This window comes from Nelumbo nucifera, chromosome 6 (genome assembly GCF_055504915.1).
Source record: "Nelumbo nucifera cultivar China Antique chromosome 6, China Antique-T2T, whole genome shotgun sequence".
Taxonomy (NCBI): domain Eukaryota; kingdom Viridiplantae; phylum Streptophyta; class Magnoliopsida; order Proteales; family Nelumbonaceae; genus Nelumbo; species Nelumbo nucifera.
Window position 1 is genome coordinate 53,972,501 of NC_142654.1, and position 22,718 is coordinate 53,995,218.

The 22,718-nt window shown below is 37.4% G+C and overlaps 1 protein-coding gene and 1 pseudogene across 1 annotated transcript; one reads left to right on the plus strand and one right to left on the minus strand.

Moving 5' to 3' along the window:
• Positions 1-831: 831 nt before the first annotated feature.
• Positions 832-3,044, plus strand: LOC104602096 (tyrosine decarboxylase-like; annotated as a pseudogene).
• A 423-nt stretch (positions 3,045-3,467) lies between these two features.
• LOC104602064 (protein IQ-DOMAIN 32-like) lies at positions 3,468-22,408 on the minus strand. Its single transcript, XM_010265633.3, has 6 exons — positions 21,898-22,408; positions 10,281-10,613; positions 9,975-10,190; positions 8,001-8,072; positions 6,201-7,896; positions 3,468-3,907 (listed from the first exon to the last, which is right to left on the minus strand). Exons 1-6 carry the CDS (start codon positions 21,979-21,981, stop codon positions 3,888-3,890), a joined length of 2,421 nt encoding a protein of 806 aa, XP_010263935.1. The 5' UTR covers positions 21,982-22,408; the 3' UTR covers positions 3,468-3,887.
• Between the last annotated feature and the right edge of the window lie 310 nt (positions 22,409-22,718).

The window sequence follows — 22,718 nt, forward strand, 5'->3', positions numbered from 1 at the left end:
CCACAGGTTGGTTCACTAAAGGTTCTTCTTCTAAAGTTTCCTTTCCTTCTTCTTCTCCCCCCAACTTAGGGTCTTCCTACTCCTTTTCTTCTTCTTCAATTTTCTTCTCCTTATACGAGTCTTCTAAAATTCTCCCACTCCTTAAGGTTGTACTAGCTTTGGCATTTTCGAACTAAGGGATCATAGGAGGTGGTTGAATTTGTTGTGGACGAAGACCCGGTGGATGATTTCAACGATTCACAACCGGTTGCCCTACTTTTCTCCTCGCCTTGGCTTCGGCTAGTACCTGAACTTTCATACGTGTCATTGCAATACCTAAACTAAAAAGTGTCAAGTTGATCCCCGTCATTAACCGACCATCAGTTATTTTTTGAAAATGTCAAAACTACCCTTCAAAAGAAGACTATTCATTGTCTTCTACCTTGAGACTGAATCAGTTATCTTCAAAGAAAAAGAGAGAAAAACATGAAATATGATAGCGAGAAACAATAATTAAAAGCAAAGAAATAACTAGACAATAATGTGTTTTAGATCTAAAGATAAAAGACAATGACTTCATTAGTCTAGAATCTCAAGCACCTCAATCAGTTCAGTCTCAAGGTAGAAGACAATGAACAGTGTCTTCTTTTAAAGGATAGTTTTAACATTTTCAATTGATAGCTAACGATCGATTAACGGAAATGACCAACTTAACACTTTTTAAAAGTTTAGATACTACAGTGATACGTTTGAAAGTTCGGGTACTAACTTCACACTACCCCCAAAGTTCAGGATATTAAAGTAGAATTTTCTCCAAAAAGAAAAAAACATGAAAGCAATGGCTGTCGTGTTTTGCCTTACTCATTTTTTATCAAGGGGGCTCTTGCTACAAGTATCCAGTTCATCTAGATTCACATGGCCAATTGTGGGTTTAAACTTTCTTCTCTCAGAATCTTTTTCTTTTTTTATTGAAAGGGAACTCTTGCTACGTTCATTGTGGGTCACTCTAGCCAGCAGACTTATTTGATCCTGCAAACACTTTAGCTCTGGTTTATTAATTAGGGTAAATCTGTGATGCCCAAAAGACATTATATCTGAAAAACTTGTAACCAATAAACCGGTAGCATAGAAGTGGTAACCAATTACCAATTAACAGGTATTCACCAACATTTCAGGAGGGGGTTGATTGGACAAAGTTCTTCTGGTATCATACCCTTCTGGCAGGTTCGCATCTGCCCCCAAAGACTTGCCCCCTAAAAACGTCCCACGAAACCTAGGCGCGACGCGTGTCGTGATACACGTGCACTAAGATGACTCGTGTAGTCTATATTTCACGCCGTTTGTATCACGTTCGTTAATTCCTTCTCGCCCAAAAGGGTTTCTTCTCCCCTTCTGGGTATTCTTTCTCCTATTCTACTGTGAACTGAAACCTTGGCGCCCCCTTTCGTAACCTACCCATCGGAGATAAACTCTTTCGAGTTTCGTCAGCCGACGCCGACGGCCATACAAACGGCGAGAAGGTAAGTATTCTGTAATGGAGGGAAGTAAGTGTCGCTGGTTTTCTCGGCGCCCCCTAACTACTACGCTTACTTCCCTTCCAGCGGTAGCGTTGCTGGTTTTCTCGGCAAAATGCTTAGCACCGGATTTAATGTCGTTGGGTTCAACTGGATGTCATCGCCGGCGGCCACAAAGCTGGAGAGCATGGTCATGGATTGGCTTGGCAAGATGCTTAAGCTCCCCAAGTCTTTCCTCGTCTCTGGAAACAGTGATGGTGTGCTACAAGGGAGTACCTACGAAGCCATCTTGTGCACGCTCACGACAGCCTGAGATCGGATGTTGAACAGAATTGGTAGGGAGAACATAGGGAAGTTGGTGGTTTATGAATCAGATCAGAGCCACTGTGCACTCCAGAAAGCTGCCCAGATTGCAGGGATCTTTCTAAACAACTTCGTGTCGTTGCGACGAGTAAGGCCACCTCATTCGGGCTGGTCCCCGAGTCTCTTCGGTCTGCGATCCAAGCAGATATACGAGCTAGGCTCATCCCATTATTCCTCTGTGCTACTGTCGGTACTATATCGTCGACAACCGTCGACCCAATTGCTCCTCTATGCACAGTGGCCAAAGAGTATGGTGTTCGGGTTCACGTCGATGCAGCATACGTCGGAAGTGCATGCATATGTCCTGAGTTCAGACACTTCATCGATTGGGTAGAGGATGCAGATTCGTTCAGTTTCATTGCACACAAGTGGTTCTTCACCACCCTCGATTGCTGCTGCCTTTGGGTCAAGGACCCTAGCACCTTTGTTAAGGCCCTGTCAACTAGTCCGAACAAAGCTACTGAATCAAAGCAAGTGATAGACTACAAAGACTGGCAAATAGCCCTCAGTTGTCGATTCCGAGCCATGAAGCTCTGGATGGTGCTTTGGAGCTATGGTGTGGCTAACCTAAGAAATTTCCTTCGGACCCACGTGAAAATGGCTAAGCACTTTGAAGAGAAGGTAACCACGGACAAGAGGTTTGAGATTGTGGTGCCTAGGAATTTCGTGATGGCATGCTTCCGGTTGCTACCGCCGCCGGTGAAGGATCATGAGGATGAGACACTTAGGCAACCGTCGGAGTTGGAACGTGCAAACGAGATCAATTGTAAGTTACTGGAGTCGATCAACTCGGCTGGGTGCATATACATGACGCATGCGGTGTTTGGGGGTGTTTACATGATCAGGTTCGCTGTTGGTGCAAGCCCTACGGAGGACCGCCATTTGAACTTGGCATGGAAGGTAGTGCAGGAAAATGCAGAGGCCATTATCAAAGCGTGTTGATTAAGGTAGCGACCTGCGACCACCACTCCGTATTCGTGGAGTTGAGGGTTTAATTCAAACTTACGAAAATAAAGAGTAAGACCCAAGAAAAAAAAATAAAAGAAATTAATTACTTAGGTTCATTAATTTTGTACGTATTCATCATCTGTAATTTTTTTTTCTTAAATTTTTTTTGTATCTATTAAATCATCTACATTGAATTGTTTCTATTTTGAAATTATCAAATTATTATTGATTTTACAACAACGATTCTTAATACTCTCTCTCTCCGTTTGTATGGCCGTCGGCGTCGGCCTGCGAAACTCAAAAGAGTTTATCTCCGGTGGGTGGGTTACGAAAGGGGGCGCCAAGGGTTTTAGTTCACAGTAGAATAGAAAAATACCCAGAATGGGAGAAGAAACCCTTTTGGGCGAGAAGGAATTAATGGACGTGATACAAACGACATGAAATAGATACTGCACGAGTCATCCTAGTGCACTTGTGTTATGAAACGTGTCGCGCATAGGTTTCGTGGGACGTTTTTGGGGGGCAGATGCGAACCCCCTTCTGGCATAGATATTGCCCTCCTATGCATATAGATAAGAAAGTCTGACGAAAAAAAATTCAGATAATATAGCTTTCTTAGAAACTCACTTCTGCAGGGAATATGACACTTGAGAAATTCGATAGTACTACGCAAACCGTAAGGTTTCCTTTTATTGTTACACTCAATAGGCTTTCTGAACTCTTCCATCTACAAAATAAGTCCAAATTTTCAGATAAAGGTGATACATTTCGTGCTCTAGAAAGCCAACCAAATAATACCACACAAGAATGAACACAAACAACATATTACAAACTTACAACCAAACTTCTGCCATCATCTTAGAGATAATATAATATACAACATACCCTGATACCCTGTTATCTCCCTCTCTCGGTACCCACTCAAACACCACAAATAGATTAATCTAATAAGAAAACCAGAGGAATCGCAAGACCCTGAAATAAGAATCTTTCACAAAACTGAACATCCTTTGAATCAAGAAGCTAGTGATAATACCTGGTTAAGTATCTTCACACCATTAAGCCCAGGACCCTTCCGATATGTCATCTTTGCCATCTTCTCTCTGAAACAACCAGGATTTATTCTGTGAGAAATTGATATGAACATGTTCTACCATGTCTCTGATGAATAACACAGGGAACAGGAATCTAGTATGTTTATAATTTCTTTGTATCCACTAGCTTAATACATATTTACAAACAAATATGAGCATGCATGCTTGGACCCATTTTATAATGATTCTTACATGATCAATCCCCTCTACTATACAAGAAAATTGTCAACTATGTAAAATGCGTATAAAAAATGAATTGGCGGAAATGCAAATGTTGTGATCAACGAGTGCAGAAAACAGAAAAGATAGGACAAGAAAGAAACATATTTGAAGGAACATAGAGGTAGCTCAAATAGGTGAAATAATGACGGAAAGTAGACTAAGATGGTTTGGTTACATGCAAACACAACCCACATCACCAGTAAGAAGAAGTGATCTGTTACAAGTTTAAGGGGATAGAAGAGCCAAGGCAGACCAAAAAGGACATGGGTCAAGTAGTGGAAATGATTTAAGGGTCAACAATTTAACAGTGGTTATGGCATCGAACAGAACAGAATTCATATATAGGTAGGACAAGGCTTGGATGATGATGATGAGTATAAAGATCTGTTCTCCCTCCCTCCCTCCCTTCTTGTATAAAAGGGAGAGTTTGACCAATTTCTGATTTACTCCCAAACTTCCCATTTCATTTTCTCTTATTTCCTTTTATGTATCTCCCTCTCTCTCCATTATCCTCTTCTTTTATTCCCTGGGGACAGTGCTTGATTGTGCTTTTCCATGCCTGCTACATGTATGAGAGTACACATTGTATCTAAAACCCCTTAACAATGATATTAGATAATACCTATTTGCCTATACCTGCAATGGTCTGTATTGCTGATAGTGGATAATAAAAGACAACGTAGAATTCAATTTTGTAGCATCTTCCAAGTGAGATACCCACTTATACCCCAAAAATTAAGTATAACTTTATGGCTGCTAGGTAAAAGCAGGCAATCTATCTTTAATCAGGAAATCCGGTAATCTTTTTGAGGGCTATAAACAACAAGGATATCATATATAATGCATTTTTTGCAACTAAGGCTTGGTTTGGAAAGAGTACGAAGGCTCAGTTCGGAAAGAGTACAAATACAAAATACAAGGCTTTGCAGTCTACATATTTGTATTTGTACTCCTTTCAAACTTAGCGCAGTTTGGAAGGAGTACAAATACAAATACATATAAAATAATACAAAATACAAGGATATGCACTCTACATATTTGTATTTATACTCCTTCCAAACTGACTTCTCAATTTGGGAAGAGTGCAAATACAAATATGTTCAGTGCAAATATAAGGCTTAGAAATACAAAATATATGGTTTTGCATAAGGGTGGCGCATTGGGTGAAAACTTAAAAGCTCTTTGCTGATTTCAAGGTTGAAGATTTCTTCAGCTCGTGGGGACTAAGTGCAAATACACCTCCATGTGCTGAGTGAAAGAAATTGAACTTTGATGGTAGCTGCATGGGCAACCTGGTCCATCGAGTATTGATGGGTTAATTAGGGAAGAAGGTATAAACATTCTAGCCATGTATTCAGGTCCTGTTCAGCATGGAGATGTGGTGAGATCAGAACTGATGGCAGCAGTTTATGGAGTAGAGAAAGCTAAAGAGATGGAGATTGATAGGCTGATTATTGAAGGTGATCCAAAAATAGTTGTGGGTTGGCTGAAAAAGGGGGAAGGAGAAATATGGCAGTTAAGGAATGAGTTCAGGTGCTTTAAAACAGCTATCTAAAGACATGATGATCCAAAATAAAGTGGATTAGGAGATTTGCAAACAGTATGACCGTGGTTTAGCTAAACAAGGAATTCAGAGACAACCCATGTTATGGGCTGTTTTGTAAATATTGGGATAGTTTCTTATTGGGTCTGTTGTTTCTGCCCACAACTTCTTGTTGTATATCTTCATTTTAAATTAATGAATCAATTTTTGTGTTGCTGATAAAAAAAAAACATATGGCTTTGCACTGTACATATTTGTATTTGTACTCTTCCCAAACTGAGCCTAAATGCCAAATATTCTCCATGTAAAAATATCCTCAATAAATCATTTTGAAAGATTATTTTGGGACCAGAAACATGCCTAGTGTGCAAAAGTGGTACATGCCAGATGTACATTAAATCCGTGACTACAACCTAGAGTTACAATGTATGAAAATATGTCAAAAAACAATTAAAACTAAAAATTTACAATTCCATCTAAATCTAAAAATTGTTCAAGAAACAATTAAATATGATATGAAAAGATCCAGAAAGTTACCATGAGGTGAATGCGCACCATTTCCCTTAACACCCTGTTGTGCTTGAGACACGGACCGCTGCATGCGAGGGGAGTCCTGCTTTCCATTTGCACCGGGGAGGGAATGCCGCTTCTTGATGTAAATATTTTTATCTTGCACATCTGGACTTGACCTTGGAGAACTATGAGTCTGAGCCTTGGCTCTAGCAGATTCTGTAGCTTGCATGTAATTGGGAAGTGAATTACTGCTACTACTATCCCTTCGCTCCTGATCTATGTGATCAGGTCTTGTTGAACCAAAAGAGTTACGCCTCTTTCCACTTTTTGGTTCCTTGGGCAATTGTTCTGTACTATTTCTCACACCTGAATCATGATTGTGATTCACCGGGGACCTTTTATCTGCTGCTGACTGGGACTTTAAACTATGGATTGACCTGCTTTTATCCACTTTATTTCTTTTAGCTTTCAATGATACTTGGCTTGAAGGCGTTCCATGTGATTCAGGGGCAGTTATATGGCTTCTTGGAGAACCTTCTGGTGATGATATGTATGCTTGTTGATCTGTGATAGTGTCCAGTTGGATCTGTACATCTGATTCACTTCTCTCTGGCTGCTGCTCTATCATGGGGGAAGTGGCAGGTACAATTGAGTCTAATGACTCTCCATTAACATCCTCATTCTTCCCTGGCTGAGAAGAGACAGCATAAGACTGAGTAGGCAGGGGTGTGGAGGAAACAGGCTTCACTTCAACATCTAGAAATCCAGTCTTAGATGCATGATCAGCAGAATCACTTGGATCAGGAGTCACTCTTTCTGCAACTTCAGCTTCATTTTCAAATTCCCCTCCACCATCAGATCTATCTGGTGAATCAAGAGTGGAAGTAATAGAGAGTTCAGTGCCGCATTCTGAGCCCCCAATCTGAAGCCCTGAATCATGGGATACAGAATTCTCTGTTGGGTTAAGTTCCTTAGCCCTTGCTACAGGATCTGAAAGAGATGAGATAGTTTCCCATTTGGATTCTACTCCAAAATCTGTACGAGTAGAACTGATTGAATTGCCTGATTTAGCTGTTAAACTCAACTCTTCAAATTTAGACTGAGCAGCAACAAATGCAGGATTAGATGCTTTTCTTGATCCAAATACAAATTTCTTTCCCTCAGTCTCTAATTGTTCAGAAGCCACCCTTTTAACAAGGTTTTTAGGTTGTTCACTGTTCATTTCAGGCTTTTCAGAAGCAGAATAAGCCAACTTTTGAGAAGTTGCATCCAATTGCATATCTGTATGATTGGAAGGTGAATCTATCTTGGACAAGGCCTCTTGTGCTTGGCCTAAATCCACATCCTCAAGATGATGCTCAGGGCCATCTCTTGTTGAAGAAGAGGTTGGGTGACAAGCATGAAAGTCAAAGTTATCTGCATCGTAAGTAATCAAACTATCTTCACTCTCAGATGGTGTTTCTGTTTCCCTAGTAGCAGACATCAAATCTCCTATCTCAGGGACAGCTTCAGCTGCAATTTCAGTTCCTACTTCAGAAGAAGCTTTTTCACTCTTGTCTCCTTGTTCCTGATTTTCCAGACACTCCAATGTCTGTGGTTGCACAAAATCTGATGACAATACAGCCATCCACATCTCTAACCATCTCCATGCAGAAGAATTGGGTTTTGAAGGATCACATTTGATGTAAATTGGCTTTGTCTTTGAAGTTGATTGTAAAAGCTTATAGTACAAACAAAAGTATAATATCAGTATCAGTATAAAGAAATATTAAGAGATAAACCATTCATCACAGGCAAAAAGGTAAGGAAATAAATTTACCATACCTGACGAACAAACACATTGCTAAGCAGTTTCTCAGTAGAAGAGTAAGTTTTGATTCCCAATTCACCCTTTCCCTGAAACAATCAGTTTCGCATCAGTTTCATATGGCTGAAACAATCCCGTTGTCCAGGAAGCATAGGAGGGTCTCAATAATAAAAAATAAAAATAAAAAAATAAAAAAATAAAACTGGAAAATATAATGCATTTTCTCATGAAATGAAAAGATTTTTCAGTAAATATCTATGCTTGATATACCCCAGCAGCTCATAACACCGCTGGTCAATTATGAAAATAATGACGAGGAAATCCCTTCCATGCCCCAGTAAACGGGTAATTGATTACAAGAGGTCCTTGACAGGTGTGTACTATAGTAAAAATTGGTCCAATGATTGCAATTGGTTGGAACAATTGCTCATATTGAAACCATGGTTGGCAATAAGACACCTTTTACCACCAGTGTTTAAACTATGAAAATTTGAAAGCTTGGACAAGTGCTAAGTTGATCCAGATTGGAACTTGGCCATGTTTTTACCGACCCAATTAAGTTAACAACAAATAATTATAAAGTCAGGAATACAACTCTTAAACATAAAGAATGAAGAAAGGATTCAGATCCAACAATGTTGGCATAGGCTCTACAGTTCTTAGAGTACAAAAAAGTACATGCAATCATAGTCCCCACTGCCCAAAAATGGTTCTTACTTTCCCCTACAAGAGGATGGAAAAGTTTCAAAGATTTGGTCTTGGGACGTTTCATAGTTGTCAAGGTGACGCCTAGGCCGCCTAGGCGACAAGGCGTCCTTTGAAGTTGGACTCGCCTAATTGCCAAGCAGTTTTCTCCCTACCATAAAATACTTTTTCATTCATTCTTTTTTGAGAATATAATTATAAAATAGACATTACTAAACTAAAGTAATCATTTTATGTGTTTATATACTAATTTCTTTTTATTATTTTCTTACTTATTAGGGTTTAATCAATACAAATATTCCTAAATGCTGTATTGCACCCTCAAAGACTTAAAAACCTGAACCAATAAGTAAGAAAGAACTTAAATTTTTATCTAATCAGCACATTTTCCTCGTCCATATATTCTTCTTCTACTACTCAGACCAATAATTTTTATTTTCTTCTTTTCCTATAATAAATAAGGGTTCGTCCCCTATATTTTTTGAATTTTATTTTCCTTCTTCCTTTTCTTCTCATGAATATGTTGATTCTCTATACTTTAATTTGAAATTTATACTTTTCTTATGAAAATCATGAATAATTATTAAAGAAATATGGTTATGGTACCTAGGGAACTACCCTATGATCTATGTTTTTAACATAAAAAAATCCATCGCCTAGGCGGCTAGCCTCACCTTGGCGTCTTGAAAACTATGGGACGTTTCAACCTTCATTGTGTAAGTTCTCTTATTTTCTCCCACATGTTCCTTTTTTTCCTTTTGTATAATTAATCGAAGGAGGAGGATCATTCTTATTTTTCATTGGCCTTTTTTTTTCTCATATAATCAATTGAGGTGGAGAATAGTTTTTTATTTTTCTTTTCCTTTTTCCCTCATGTAATCAATCAAGGGGGAAGTTCTTTGATCCCCATTCTCTCCCTCCTCCAAATTTCTGTTTTTATTGTTTTTTTATGTAAATAATCTGGATAGTTCAATCCACGTGATAACATTATCAGTCAAAATCAGGCAATCTAGTGTGCTGGTGTTCTATCAGATACCTGACAACTCAGCACCTCAAAAACATGTGATTCTGCCACGAATACTTCTTAGCCAATCCACATCACTAAGTTTTTAAATATTTTGTCCACTGTGCAGAAAACCATAAGGTTTACTAACAGATTAAATAATTATCTTTCTATTTGAGCACAATTTCATATTTATCCCGCTTTACAATTGTAGCAAAATGGAAACAAGCAGGAAGCCAGTAACTTCTGAAAAAAAAAAAAAAAGCATTGCCGAGGGCCTTACAATCTGATCAATTTTATCATGCTTCCCACTGGGTTTTGCTTCAGTTATGGGTGCTTCTATTAACATACGTGCACGGCGTGCACGTACCAAAGCCTGCATTTTGATGATAGCTTGAACACAACGTAGAGATCCCACTGCTTGCCTTCGGACCAAATGCCCACGCACAGCTGCTTGCAACTTGATGACATTTTTGAGCTTCAACAGTGCCCTTCGAGACTGAAAAAGGGGATCAGAGATTCAGAAAATGCAAGTTACAAAGAAAACCCACCAGAATTAAGTTTTCTGAATAACAAGAAGAGAAAGTACCAGATATCCTCGGATTGCAGTCTGGATGAAGATAGCAACAGATTCCTCCAGGTTGGGATCAACTTTGCTTACATCATCTGAGGCAATTAAGGGATCAGGTACTTTTGGACTCGTAGTAGTTGACAACTGAGGTGGCTCATCTGCCCCTTGTGACACAGAGATTTTCTCAGGAACTGTAAGGTTAGTTGGTGGATGGAAGTCAATAGTAGTGGATTCTGGGCTCTCTTTATTCCCAGTAGATGGGGCTTCTGACATAACAGTATTACTTAGTACTCGATGCTTGACAGATCTTCTCCTAAAACTCCATCCACGTTTGTCTGTTGACCCTTTGCTCTGAATGACATAAAATAAAAAAATAAAAAAAATGTTATAGAGAACAGGGGAATTCCTTTTCGTTCTTTTTTTTTAGTCTTTTTTTTGCTTTCTTAGTTATTAAATATATTAAGACCTAGCTTGATCAAAATTCTTTTCTCCTAATTATATCCAGAACCTCATTAATTATGAGATAAAACATGATAACAGTACAAAGAATGTCCCAAGTAACTAAATTACAGAGCAGGAATTGGAACAAAAATGGGAATAGGAGCAGGAGCATGGAATCTCCAAACATGAGAAGCTCCTAACTTTTGGAGTGGCCTTGAAGCATCCATATACATATGTTATATCCTTATATGCATATATATTTGTGTATAGCTTTTTCTTAAGAATTATTTATTTATGTAGTTATAAGTATATCAATAAGTATTTATATACAAGGGAAAGACTTTACATATATATGTATATATGTGAATTATATATGCACAAGTATATATAAATGAGAGAGTGATGCAAATATTCTTGTGCAAGAGGGAGCAGAGGTTGTTTTAACTTTTAAGGAGGAAGAATCACATTGATCAGAGCCACGCTAGCAAAACTTCCTATTTACTTCCTTTCTACTTCCTGCATCCCAACTAGGATAGCAAGACAACTAGAGAAATACATGAGGGGCACTCTGTGGGAACCAGGAGAAAAAAGAAAGGACCATTTCGTAAAATGGGAACAGGTTTGTAAGCCAAAAGAAAAACGGGGCCTAGGTTTTTTTTTGGTTAATCACCCATAACTTTTCCCCTTTACCCTTTTTAATCCCCAAAGTGCTGGTTGCGGGACTTGATTCCACGTCAATGCTGGAACAACCCAGCTAACACACCAACGAGCCAGCCCTCGATTGGTAAAATGGGGCCTAGGTTTAGGGAACCTTGTTCTTTGGAACACTGTTTGTTAGGAAAATGGTAGTGGAGATATTCCTTTGAAAGAGACAGGTTGTGGCACAAGGTAACTGAAATTCATGGTCTGGAGGGTAGTGGCTGGGATGCTAAAATCGCTCCTCACTCTTAGCTTTTCCTTGGAAAGAAATTCATGACGTAATCCATCTGTTATGACATGGGAAGGGGTGATAAAATCTATTTCTGGGAAGACCTTTGGATAGGGAAAACACCACTAAAAGATCAATTCCATAAACTTTTTGCCCTTTCTAACCTTAAGGGTGAAGTTGTATCAAGAATGGGAACACCCTCTCATTCTAGTTTTAATCGGAGCCTTCGTTTCAGAAGAGACCTAAGGAAAAATGAGTGTACCTCCTTGATTGACCTACTTGACATTCTAGACATCAAGCATGGGGACCAAAATGAGTGTCATTCTTCCAGAATTTGGACAATCTCCCCAAATGAACTCTTTACTTGCTCCTCCTCCTTCAAACATCTTGCCCTACCTAATTCTCAAGGTGTGGATTTTTCGGTGAAAGAAATTTGGAATAAGCCAATCCCACAAAAAATTCAAGCCTTCTGTTGGGAAATCTTCCTTGGAAAGGTAAATATATGTGATTTGCCACAAAAGAAGAGGTCATTTTCTTTCCTTTCTCCTCGTATGTACTTCTTACATAGGGGTAGTGGAGAGACCCTCTCCCATTTATTAATCCCCTGTTCCTTTGTACTTCGTATGTGGGAGTTTTTCTATGCTCATTTTGGCTGCAGGTGAGACCCCCCTCAAGAGGTGGTGGACATCTTCAACCCAAATTTCTTGAGGCAGCAAAGAAAAGAGGGGGAGTAATGTGGAGAAAGGCAGCAACTACTTGGGTGGTGTGGGAAGAGAGTACAGTACAACAGAATTTTTCCTGATAAGGATGGGACTTTGGAGGAGGTAATGGAAAGCATAAAAGTGATGGTTGCACTTTGGGTAAAGACCTTGGATTGCTTTCAGAATTTCTCAGTCATTGACATTCCAAGGGCTTGGAGTGAGGTAGAATAGTCCTCTAGAGAAAAAGAAAAAAAATAAGATTGAAGTGGAAACCCCCAGAAGGTAGCAAGGTAAAATTGAACTTTGATGGGAACTCATTGGGAACCTGGGTTTGGTAGGAATGGGTGGTGCAATTAGAAATTCAGAGAATAGGATTTTGGCTTTGTATTTAGGGCCAGTTGGTATTGAAAACTTTACGAAGGCAGAATTGTTGGCATTACTGCAAGGTCTACAGCAGGCAAAGCAACTAGGCTTTAGACAGGTGGAGGTGGAAGGGGACTCAAAAGTAATTATCTCATGGATAAGTAGTAATAGAAATATCCCATGGATTCTCAAACATGTTTTTAGGGAAGTGGAAAGGATAGAAAAGGATTTAAATGCTGGATTCAAGAGGGTACGGAGTGCAAATGGGTTAGCTGATTCCCTTTTCTAAACAAGGGGCTGCAAGGCAACATTTGTTTTAGGCTTCTTCATAAATTGGCTTTTGATATTTGGGATCACATTTTTTCATCAAATTGTACTGTTCTCACTTTGATGAAATAAAGTTCTTGCTGATCACCAAAAAAAAAAAGCTTTTTAGGGAATACTAGTGTGACATGAGGGGAGAGAGGATAGAGGAGAAAGAGACATGAAGGATGTGACATGGGGGGAATGCTGAAAGACAGATGAAAAGGTGGGAAGCTCAAATCCCATAATAGACAGGAAATAGTGTGTTCCCTTCGCTCATCCCTATAAAGGGAACTCAAGTTGTTAAATTTATCAATGTCCGAAGAACTAGACTAGACATAGAACCAGAAAGGGGAGACACACAACACACAACATACACACACACATAGCAAAGCAGCCCATGTCACATGGCCTCTCCTTTCTCCAAATCCCTCTTAACTCTGTGTGTGTGTGTGTGTGTTTACTTGCCTTTTTTCTACTAATTACGTTATGGAGTTGATCTTTATTATTTGCCTTTCATCTATGTGCAATATGTCAATTTACTTTATTATCTTAAATTAAATTATTATATTTAAGTGCAAAATAACTTTAAGAGTCTTAAAAAAAGAAAAAAAAAATACTTAAAGTAAATTATTACCTAATTAATTATTTACTTAATTGGCTTTAAAAAGTCAAGTAACATAATTATCCCATAATTAACTTAAAGTAACTTAAGTATTATCTAATGATTAGCTAATTAAATTGTCACAGATCTATGTTAGTACATAATTAAATTATCAAAAACTAAATTTCATTAATCTAAATTAATTAACCAAACTAACCTTTACTGACCTAAAAATTTAGTTAACGACAACATTAATTTATTATAAGCTTAATTACTTTATTCAATAAATTAATTAACCCATTTACTAATCAAATAAAACATTAGGGGTGCAACTCAAGCGGGTTGGATCAGGTTGTAGGTCAACCCAAGCCCAATCCTCAAGGTGCAACCCTTAGGTTCAGGCCTGGGCCGGTTGAGGTTAAATCCAAATTTATCAACCCAGGTCCAACCCGAGCTTAACCGAGTTGGGCTGGGCTGGATTAGTTGGGCTTTAGCGGATTGATTGGGTATAAAAAATTATGTATATATTTTTATATACCCATCTTTTATTGGGCTTTATGGCCCAGGTTAAGAGTAAAATTCATTGAGAATATGTATAGATTCTCATTTACAAATGTACATATACATTAAAAAAAGATATTTTTACATAAACATAATACACATATATGTATTTGTTCAGGCAAGATTGGGTTGGGTCGGGCCTAGATTGGGCTTAAGCTACCTAAGACTCAACCCAAGCCATCTCAAGTTTAGGTCAGGCCCAAGTTTTCTAGCCCAAGCCAAACTCAAGCAAAAATTAAGGCCCAAACATTTAGGCCCATGCCCAACTCAAGGACCAAAAATCCAAGCCCATTAGTTGCACACCTCTAGATATAGGTCCTTTTTGAGTTTAGATCCGTAGTACATATGGGCCCATTAGTTTGATACCAATATGGCTCCATAAGTTATACAACAGTTGTAAGTGCAAATTATTTAACAAGCCTATGCTTTAAGTTGCCTATTTATGTGGTTAAACTATCCTAATTAACTTAATTAGGTAGCATAATTATTAATTGTTATTACTAATAAAACTATAAAAATTATAATTTTAATCCATATAAGTCATATTTTAAAATTATAAAAATTAATTCAAATTTGTTAATAAAATAATAATAATTTTTTATAGTAAATTTTATTAATTGAAAATCCAATTAAATTACTAATACTATAAATAAAATTAATTTATAATAAAAAAATTTATAAATAAAATTAATACAAATATTAATCTTATAAAATTAATTTTTCTATCAGAAATTTATTAATTTTAAAACTAATTTTTATTCATTTAAATTTTATTTAAAATAATTGCATTAATAAAGCTTCATTGTAGGCCCATAGCCTAACTTGGCCCATGAGTACACCTAATTAAGAATGTCATAGCCTCTTAGGACCCTTTTTACTTCATTTTCTCTCAACAAGTCCATGCATAATAAAAATAGAGCATAGGAGAATAAGGATGTCAAGCCAATAACCCATAAACCAATTTCCAACTTAAATTAATAGTTCTTGAGTTTTCAGAATGTAACACAAAAAATACAATTGAAAGACTGCAACACAGGTGGGGTTGGTATCAAGTTGAACCCTATAGGTTTGGGTAGGTTGGCACAGGTATGACTAACCCTAACCTGACCCCCCCCCCATGCTCCACTCAAACCCAACCCAATACTATGCAGTTTCTTAACTTGCCTTGGCCTATGGAGTTCAGGGTTCAACTCGATACTGACCCAACCTGTCTCATAGTCTTTCAATTGTATTTCTGTGATACTTTTTGAAAATTCAAGAGCCATTAATTTAAGTTGGAACTTGGTTTATGAGTTCCAAGGTATTGCTTCTCCAAAGTGAAAGAAAAAAACCAAAAGCAAATAGTGAAAAAAAAATCATATACTTTAAGGTTCGGGGTTAGAAGTCAGACCAAATTACAAGAATACCCTTTATATGTGTAGGGGTATTATGATCCGATGGCCGGGGTTAGCCAAACCTGAACGCGATTTAGGTTAAATAATCAAAACTCTAACCTAACCCTATACCCAATTTTGGTTAAAACAAACAATGAAAGAAATCATAAAATTTAAGGTTAGGATGAGAAGTTAGACCAAATTACAAGAATACCCTTTATGTGTAGGGATATTATGACCCAATGGGCCAGGTCAGCCAAACCTGCACCCAATTTGGATTAAATAGTCAAAACTCTAGCCTCACCCTACACCCTAATAAGCCTGACCCTAACCTGACCATGTAGGGGTGAGTCAAGTCGAATTTACCATTTAATTTGACCCATAGACATCCCTGTACGAGATTAGCCACTCTCACTAGGGTTTCAATTTGGATTGTGGTCTAAACAACTAAACATAACTCAAAAATACAACACTTTTGGCCAATTAGAAATGGCATAAGGCTCTTTCTACTTCAATTTTGTGTAACAAGGTCCATGCATTGACAGCATGGGTCCTGACTAGTACATATATATACCATGGGACACACAAATACTATAAATAATATATTATACTTTTTTTATCAGCAATATAGAAAAGAATTTCATTAATTATGAGAAAAACATGATTACAACAAGAAGTTGTGAAAGAAACCAGCTATAGAAGCTGTCCCAGTTCCGTACTATGTTTGAGCCCAAAACATGTGTTCTATGTACCCCTTGCTTGGCTATCTATCTGCCAAGCTATTAGCAGTCCTCCTCACCCATTTCACTCGGATTAACATGTCCTGTGACAGCCATTTGAATTTTCTGAAATCATTCCTCAAATGCCATGCCACCCCCTCCCCCTTTACCAGCCACTTAACCACAATTTTAGAGTCTCCCTCAATAATCAGCCTACTAATACCCAGTTCTTTTGCCTTCTCAACCCCAAAATCTGCAGCCAAAAACTCTGATCTTGCCACAGTGCCAGAGTATAAACAATATATTATACAAGTAATGTTATACTTGAATGTGGTGGATAGATGGCTAGTTCTTTAATTTTTAAAGTAATTGACCAGGGTTCAAACCTCTCAGCTCACATTTTCTTTGAAATACATGTTCATTAATGCAATATGTACATTAAAGATTGGGATCCTGAGAGACAAAGACAGTAACATGTTGTCTTTATTTTCAGGACCAGTGGGTGTTGGTGATTCTGTAAGGGCAGAGATACTAGCGGCAGTACAAGGTATACAGATGGCTAGTCATCTTGGAGTGAATAATTTGATAGTATAAGGGGATTCCAAGGTAGTAGTGAGCTGGTTGACAGGTCCAGAAACAGCTTGTTGGGGATACAGGGATCTGTTAAAGAAAGTTAAATGGCTGACAAGAAATATGTCAGTCAGGTTTCAGTGGGTCAACAGATCAGCAAATGCAATGGCTGATTCTCTGGCCAAGCAAGGGGTGTCAAGGGGAAATCTGTTTTGGGCCAATTTATAATTGTGCTTCAGGCTGATGTATGTTCAGTGGTTATGGTTCAGTCCTAGAGGGTGGTAACACCACGTGCCTCCTAGGCTGACTGTATTGTTGTTATTTGAATTAATAAAACTATTCTCATTTATCAAAAAAAAATGTACATTAAAGATTCATAAATGAACACAAATAGTGAAGTGAATTAATGGTAACAGGACAATATGCATGGAAGAAGGTCATGGATTTGAATCTTGCTATTTGCATCATAGTTGCCAAGGCGACAAGGCGCCCTTTGAGGCTTGCCTCGCCTAATCGCCAAGCAGTTTTGTACTATGTATTATAAAATGCTTTTTTATTCTTTAATTTTTACATTATAATTATAAAATAGGCGCTATTAAACTAAAATATTCATTTTTTGTGCTTATATACTAATTTCTTTTTATTATTTTCTTATTTGTTAGGGTTTAATCAATACAAACATTGATAAATGCTGTGTTGAATCCTCAAAGACTTTAAATCCTGAACCAATCAGTAAGGAAGAACTTAAAATTTTGTCTAATCAACACATTTTCTACTACTACTACTTTTTCCTTTCTTCTTTTCCTATAACAAAATTACAAAAATAAGGGTTCAGCCCCTATATTTTTTTGTTTTCTTTTTTGTCTTCTTTTTCTTCTCATTAATATGTTGATTTTCTATACTTTAACATGAACTCTATACTTTTCTTATGAAAATTATGAATAATTATTAAGGAAATATGGTTATGGTACCTAGGGAACTACCCTAGGATCTATGTTATCTACATAAAAGATCCATTGCCTAGGCCCTAGGTGACACCCAGGCACCCGCCTAGGAGACAAGGCGCCCCCCTGTCGCCTAGCCTGGCCTTGGCGCCTTGAAAACTATGATTTGCATTTTGAAAATTCCACACATTTGAGGCGCGGGCAGTTTTAGGAAACCGGGACCGGTTCACTGGTTTTCCAATAAAACCGGATGGTCAGCCAGTTTTGGGCAGTTTTCTACCTATTCCAGTTTCTAGGGTATAACCAAACCGGATATAGGCCCAAATCATTGGTTCAACCAGTTTGACCAGCCTGTCTAGTCCGGTTTCCTAAACGCTGAAATTTATTGTAAAAAACATACCGTAAAATAAAACTGTGTAACTGTGTTTCAGGCTTGTGTTTGTTTAGTGTTTATGACTCAGTCCTAGGGGGAGGTAACACCTCGTGCCTCTTCCTAGGCTGAATGTACTACTATTTTTTGAATTGATAAAACTACTCTCATTTATCAAAAAAAAAATTAAGAACATGTACCTATCAAAAAAAAATTAGGAACATGATTTAGAAATTTAAAAAATGAGTACAATACATGTTTCCTAAAGTAAGATCTTCGGTTTAAAGAAGTCTCCCCTCCTTTCTGCAATTATGGTTATTGAGGAACTGACATGACTCCTCTTCCTTCCCCAGTGGAAGAAGAGAAAGTCCAATAGAGTTTAGTAGGGGTGGCCACGAGCCGAGCTCGAGCCCAATAAAGCTCAGCTCCTTAGAAAAAATAATATATATTATACATAGAAAAAATAACACATATCAAAATATTATACATAATAAAAAATATTATATATATAATATTTTTATTTTTATGTATTTAATAATAACTAATTTTTATAATTCTTAACTTTTTATATGTTAATTAAAAAATAATTATATATATATATATTATTTTTATAAAATATTTGGCTCAAAATCAAGCTTGAGCTTGGCAAGCCAAGCTTGAATAGCTAGATATTCGGTTCGGCTCATATCCACCCCTAGAGTTTACTAACAAATAACAAGAAGAGTCAATATTTACATAGCATTTGCTCTAGTTCCATTTGCAAGCAATGATATATGATAAATCCTTCATTCTGTTCAATAACCACTTCAAGAAAATATATGGTTCAAAGAGACATAAATTAAAATGGAAATGATTGGGAATCATCAAGATCATGTGCAAAATACGAGTTTGGTAAGTAACTTTGTAAAGCATGAACTTGATACTCATGATGCAGCCACTTGGGACAAGACGACAAGTAAGCACCAATTAGATTCTTCAACCATAAAATCATATTAAAACTTAATTGGTTTGTCTTTACTGCAATTAATTGAAATAATATCATTTATGCTTTTATTTTCATGCATCCTTGCTTGTTGCGTTAATCATAATGGTACATGATTGGCTTATGTTGTATAAATAGATATAAGGCATGTAATGAAAGAAGACAATAGAGGAGTTCTTTTGAGTTTTCTTCCAATCATTGGTCTGTTGGTATAGACTATGGAGTTGTCATCAATAAAAGGACACAGTAAATAATCAAGATTACTCTCTTCCTCTGAAAACAAAAAGAGGTTGTAACTCACTATCCTAGCCTATCCAGCCTTCCTTTTCCATTCTAATAAAGATTGTAAAGTAAAAGTTCTACATCATTCTTTTATCGAGCATTTACAGTTTATATTAACTTATATACAAGATTATATCAATATCAAATATTTAGAACATATTTTTTTTTTGTGGTTGACCAATCAATGCCTAAGTAGAGATTAGTCGTTGCATCAACTAGGGAGGCCCAAGCAACTAGCCATCACTTCACCACACTAATATCACTACTTACCATGTGAAAAATGGATCCCAAACATTATAGGCACAATAGAATTGCTCCATACTGAGCATGAGGTCATTATCTAGAAAAGTTCATAGCCAAGCCTTGCATCATTTGTTACAAAGATCTGTTGCATTCACATTACCAAAGAATATCTTAATCATCATCTAAGTAGGGGCAGAGGCATAACAGTGACCATGAATGTGCTACAGTGACAAGTGGTAGTTCATCCCTCTCCATGTTTTATCACTCTTGAAAGATTTTCTGCACAATCTGCTGTCTCAAACCCATGCCTTAGTGTCTGGATCCAGGCTAGTAGTAAATGGACAAATACCCTACTACCCACTAACTTAATGAATACTCAATGAGGTAAATGTTACCAATACTGACATAGTGATTACATATTCCATCCACTATGAACAAATGATAAAAGCCAAGTCTCCCCGATTTTCAGGAGCATGAAATATCATTCAATAGCAGTATCTTTCCAAAGCCATAAATCAATTAAAACAAACACATAACTCACGCACTTTGGTATTGAAATTAACATCTGGAGCCAAATGAGAAGAAAGGTACAAGGCAAAAACAAACCATTATTGGATTCCCACTGGTTGCAATAATAAAATCTCATGGACATGGATAAAACCTTAAGAGATATGTCAAAAAGAAATAAAAGGATGGATATGACACCTTCCACCTTAGAGCAAACTAATTTGAGGCCAGTTTCAGGTTTAGCTTCAAAGAATAATTTTCACTAGTTCTGAAGATCTTCCTCAAAGCAGTGTGCTGAACATCTTGAAAACTCAATCTCCTACTACCATGAGAAAAATATAGTTAACAAAGTCTGATCTCAGTGGCCTTTGTTGCTTTCCCTTTTACCATTCCAGAGAATATCAAGCCTTGAATCACTTTCTAAAGGAGATTTCATATAAACCTAGTACATGTTAAAAGTTTAACCATTAAGGCAATAACTTCTCAAGTACAACTTTGTCTTAGTAAGTATTGACACCATTAAATCCTATCCAATCATTATATCAAAATAAGAAATAACCAGCAGAATCAGCATGGACTGACTAAGTCACATTTTTGTTCCTCTGTACCATTTAGGTTTCAAGCTGAACATTCTTAGTTAGAATTGAGCAGTTGTGGGACAAAGGTGTCAGGCAATTACTATGCTAAAATTATCCGGAAACCCCATCTTATTCTTTTTGGGAATTTTCCATTTCAACAGCATCCAATTTCACTTCATTGTCATTCCCAGTATCATGATGTTTTGCCATCCATCTATGTGCATGCAATTCTATCCAATAATGTGTGCCTTAGACACATATAGATATAACCCCAATGGTCGTAAACTCAATAGACAGGGTTACAGTCTTACAGAAGTGGCTTGATAAGCATTCAAATTACGGTTATATGATATCCAAAATTCAGTGGTTAGAATTTCATTATTTCTACATGAATGATAGAAGAAGGAAAAATAAATTATTTAACAGAGACGAATCAATAGGCGACAGAGAAATTAAGTCTCAACTGACGGTCATGTAAAAAAGTTCCAAAAATGCTTTGGCCAAGTATTCATGAATGTAGATTAAATTAACAAAGAGATCCTTGGAGATGGTTTTGACAATTAATTAACAAAGAGATCTAGAGAATGTAGATCAAATTTTATAAGAAATAGTTTTAAAAGGCAATCGCAATCACTGTCAATTCGCAACCCGAAAGCCAGACTTTCATCATAGATCTCTGCAATATCCGGGTCACGATTACACAGGTATTCATGAATCATGCATCCAACAATGCGTTCTCCAGCTACTGAATTTGAAAGCAAATAACCTTGGCCCTATCGGACGTAAAAGTCAAAATGAGACCGAAGTCGGTCCATGAGAGTCAACTGCACCAAAACTGCAATGGACTCGATCTAATCATCTGCATTCCCCATTTCTGAAAACCACTAACGTTTGATTTATACAAGAGACAAAAGTCTCACTCAACAAGAGAACCACCTAAAGCAACAAATCATATGAAGACAGCACAGATAAGCCCTACTCGTACTTCCAAATCGTTCTGTATTCACTAAATCAAACATTGCAGAAAGCAAATGCAATTGAAACCAACGGATCCAAACCCACGCTTTCCAAAATGAACACTAAAATCGAAATCGGAAAAGGTACAAAACACTAAAACATGAAGTTTCGAGCAACAGAACCAAAATCTTGGAAGAGAAAACAAATACCTCGGCCCATTGAAGGTCATCATTATCAACAGAGTCGCTGCCGCATGTAATGATCTTGAAACAAGAGGCCGAGGATCTCACCATGTTTTCTTCTGTCCGTGTCTTTATCCCTGTCTTGTCTCTGCGACCTCCTCACTCGGAGAAGCTCTTGGACTCACTTTTTTCGTTTATATGTTTTTAAGTGTAGAAGCAGAGTCCAGAGAGAGAGAGAGAGCGCTTGACAAGTCGGACCTTAACCTGTCCTAAAATTTAGCTGAATCTTACATTCGTGTCCGCCAGATACGATTACCGAGTCCGTTCCGTTCGCTCCTCCTTCCTCCCCTCGTCCTCTGCTCGCTCCGTCGCTCGTTGAGAAAAGGGAGGGAAAAAATAAAAAAAATAAAAAAGCTGTCAGATCATCTGCCCCCAGTTTGGGTGGACAGTGAAGGCTGTCCTTCTTCGAACTATGAAGTGGTTGATCGGATCGGAGAATTTTAGCAAGGGATTGATACAATACATTTTGGTTTCATGTAGTTAACGTAGGTCTATATCTAAATACCATTTTATAGGAATCTTAATCGACGACCCTCTGTTTTGTCTGAATAAAATAGGAGATAATCCAAGATTATTTCAAATTAAAAAATAAAAAAATATCTTACTTATCCGGACCGTTACCCGTCTGTCAACTGATTCACGAGAAATTGCGGTTGTGTTATAATGTCTCGTGCTCTTGTCGGATTTCTTTTGCCTTGCTCTGGTCGAAGTATATTAAGACACTACCAGTTCCAAGATAAGATATGTCTCTCGAGAATCGTGACCCTCGATAAGTTGCGATTTTATCA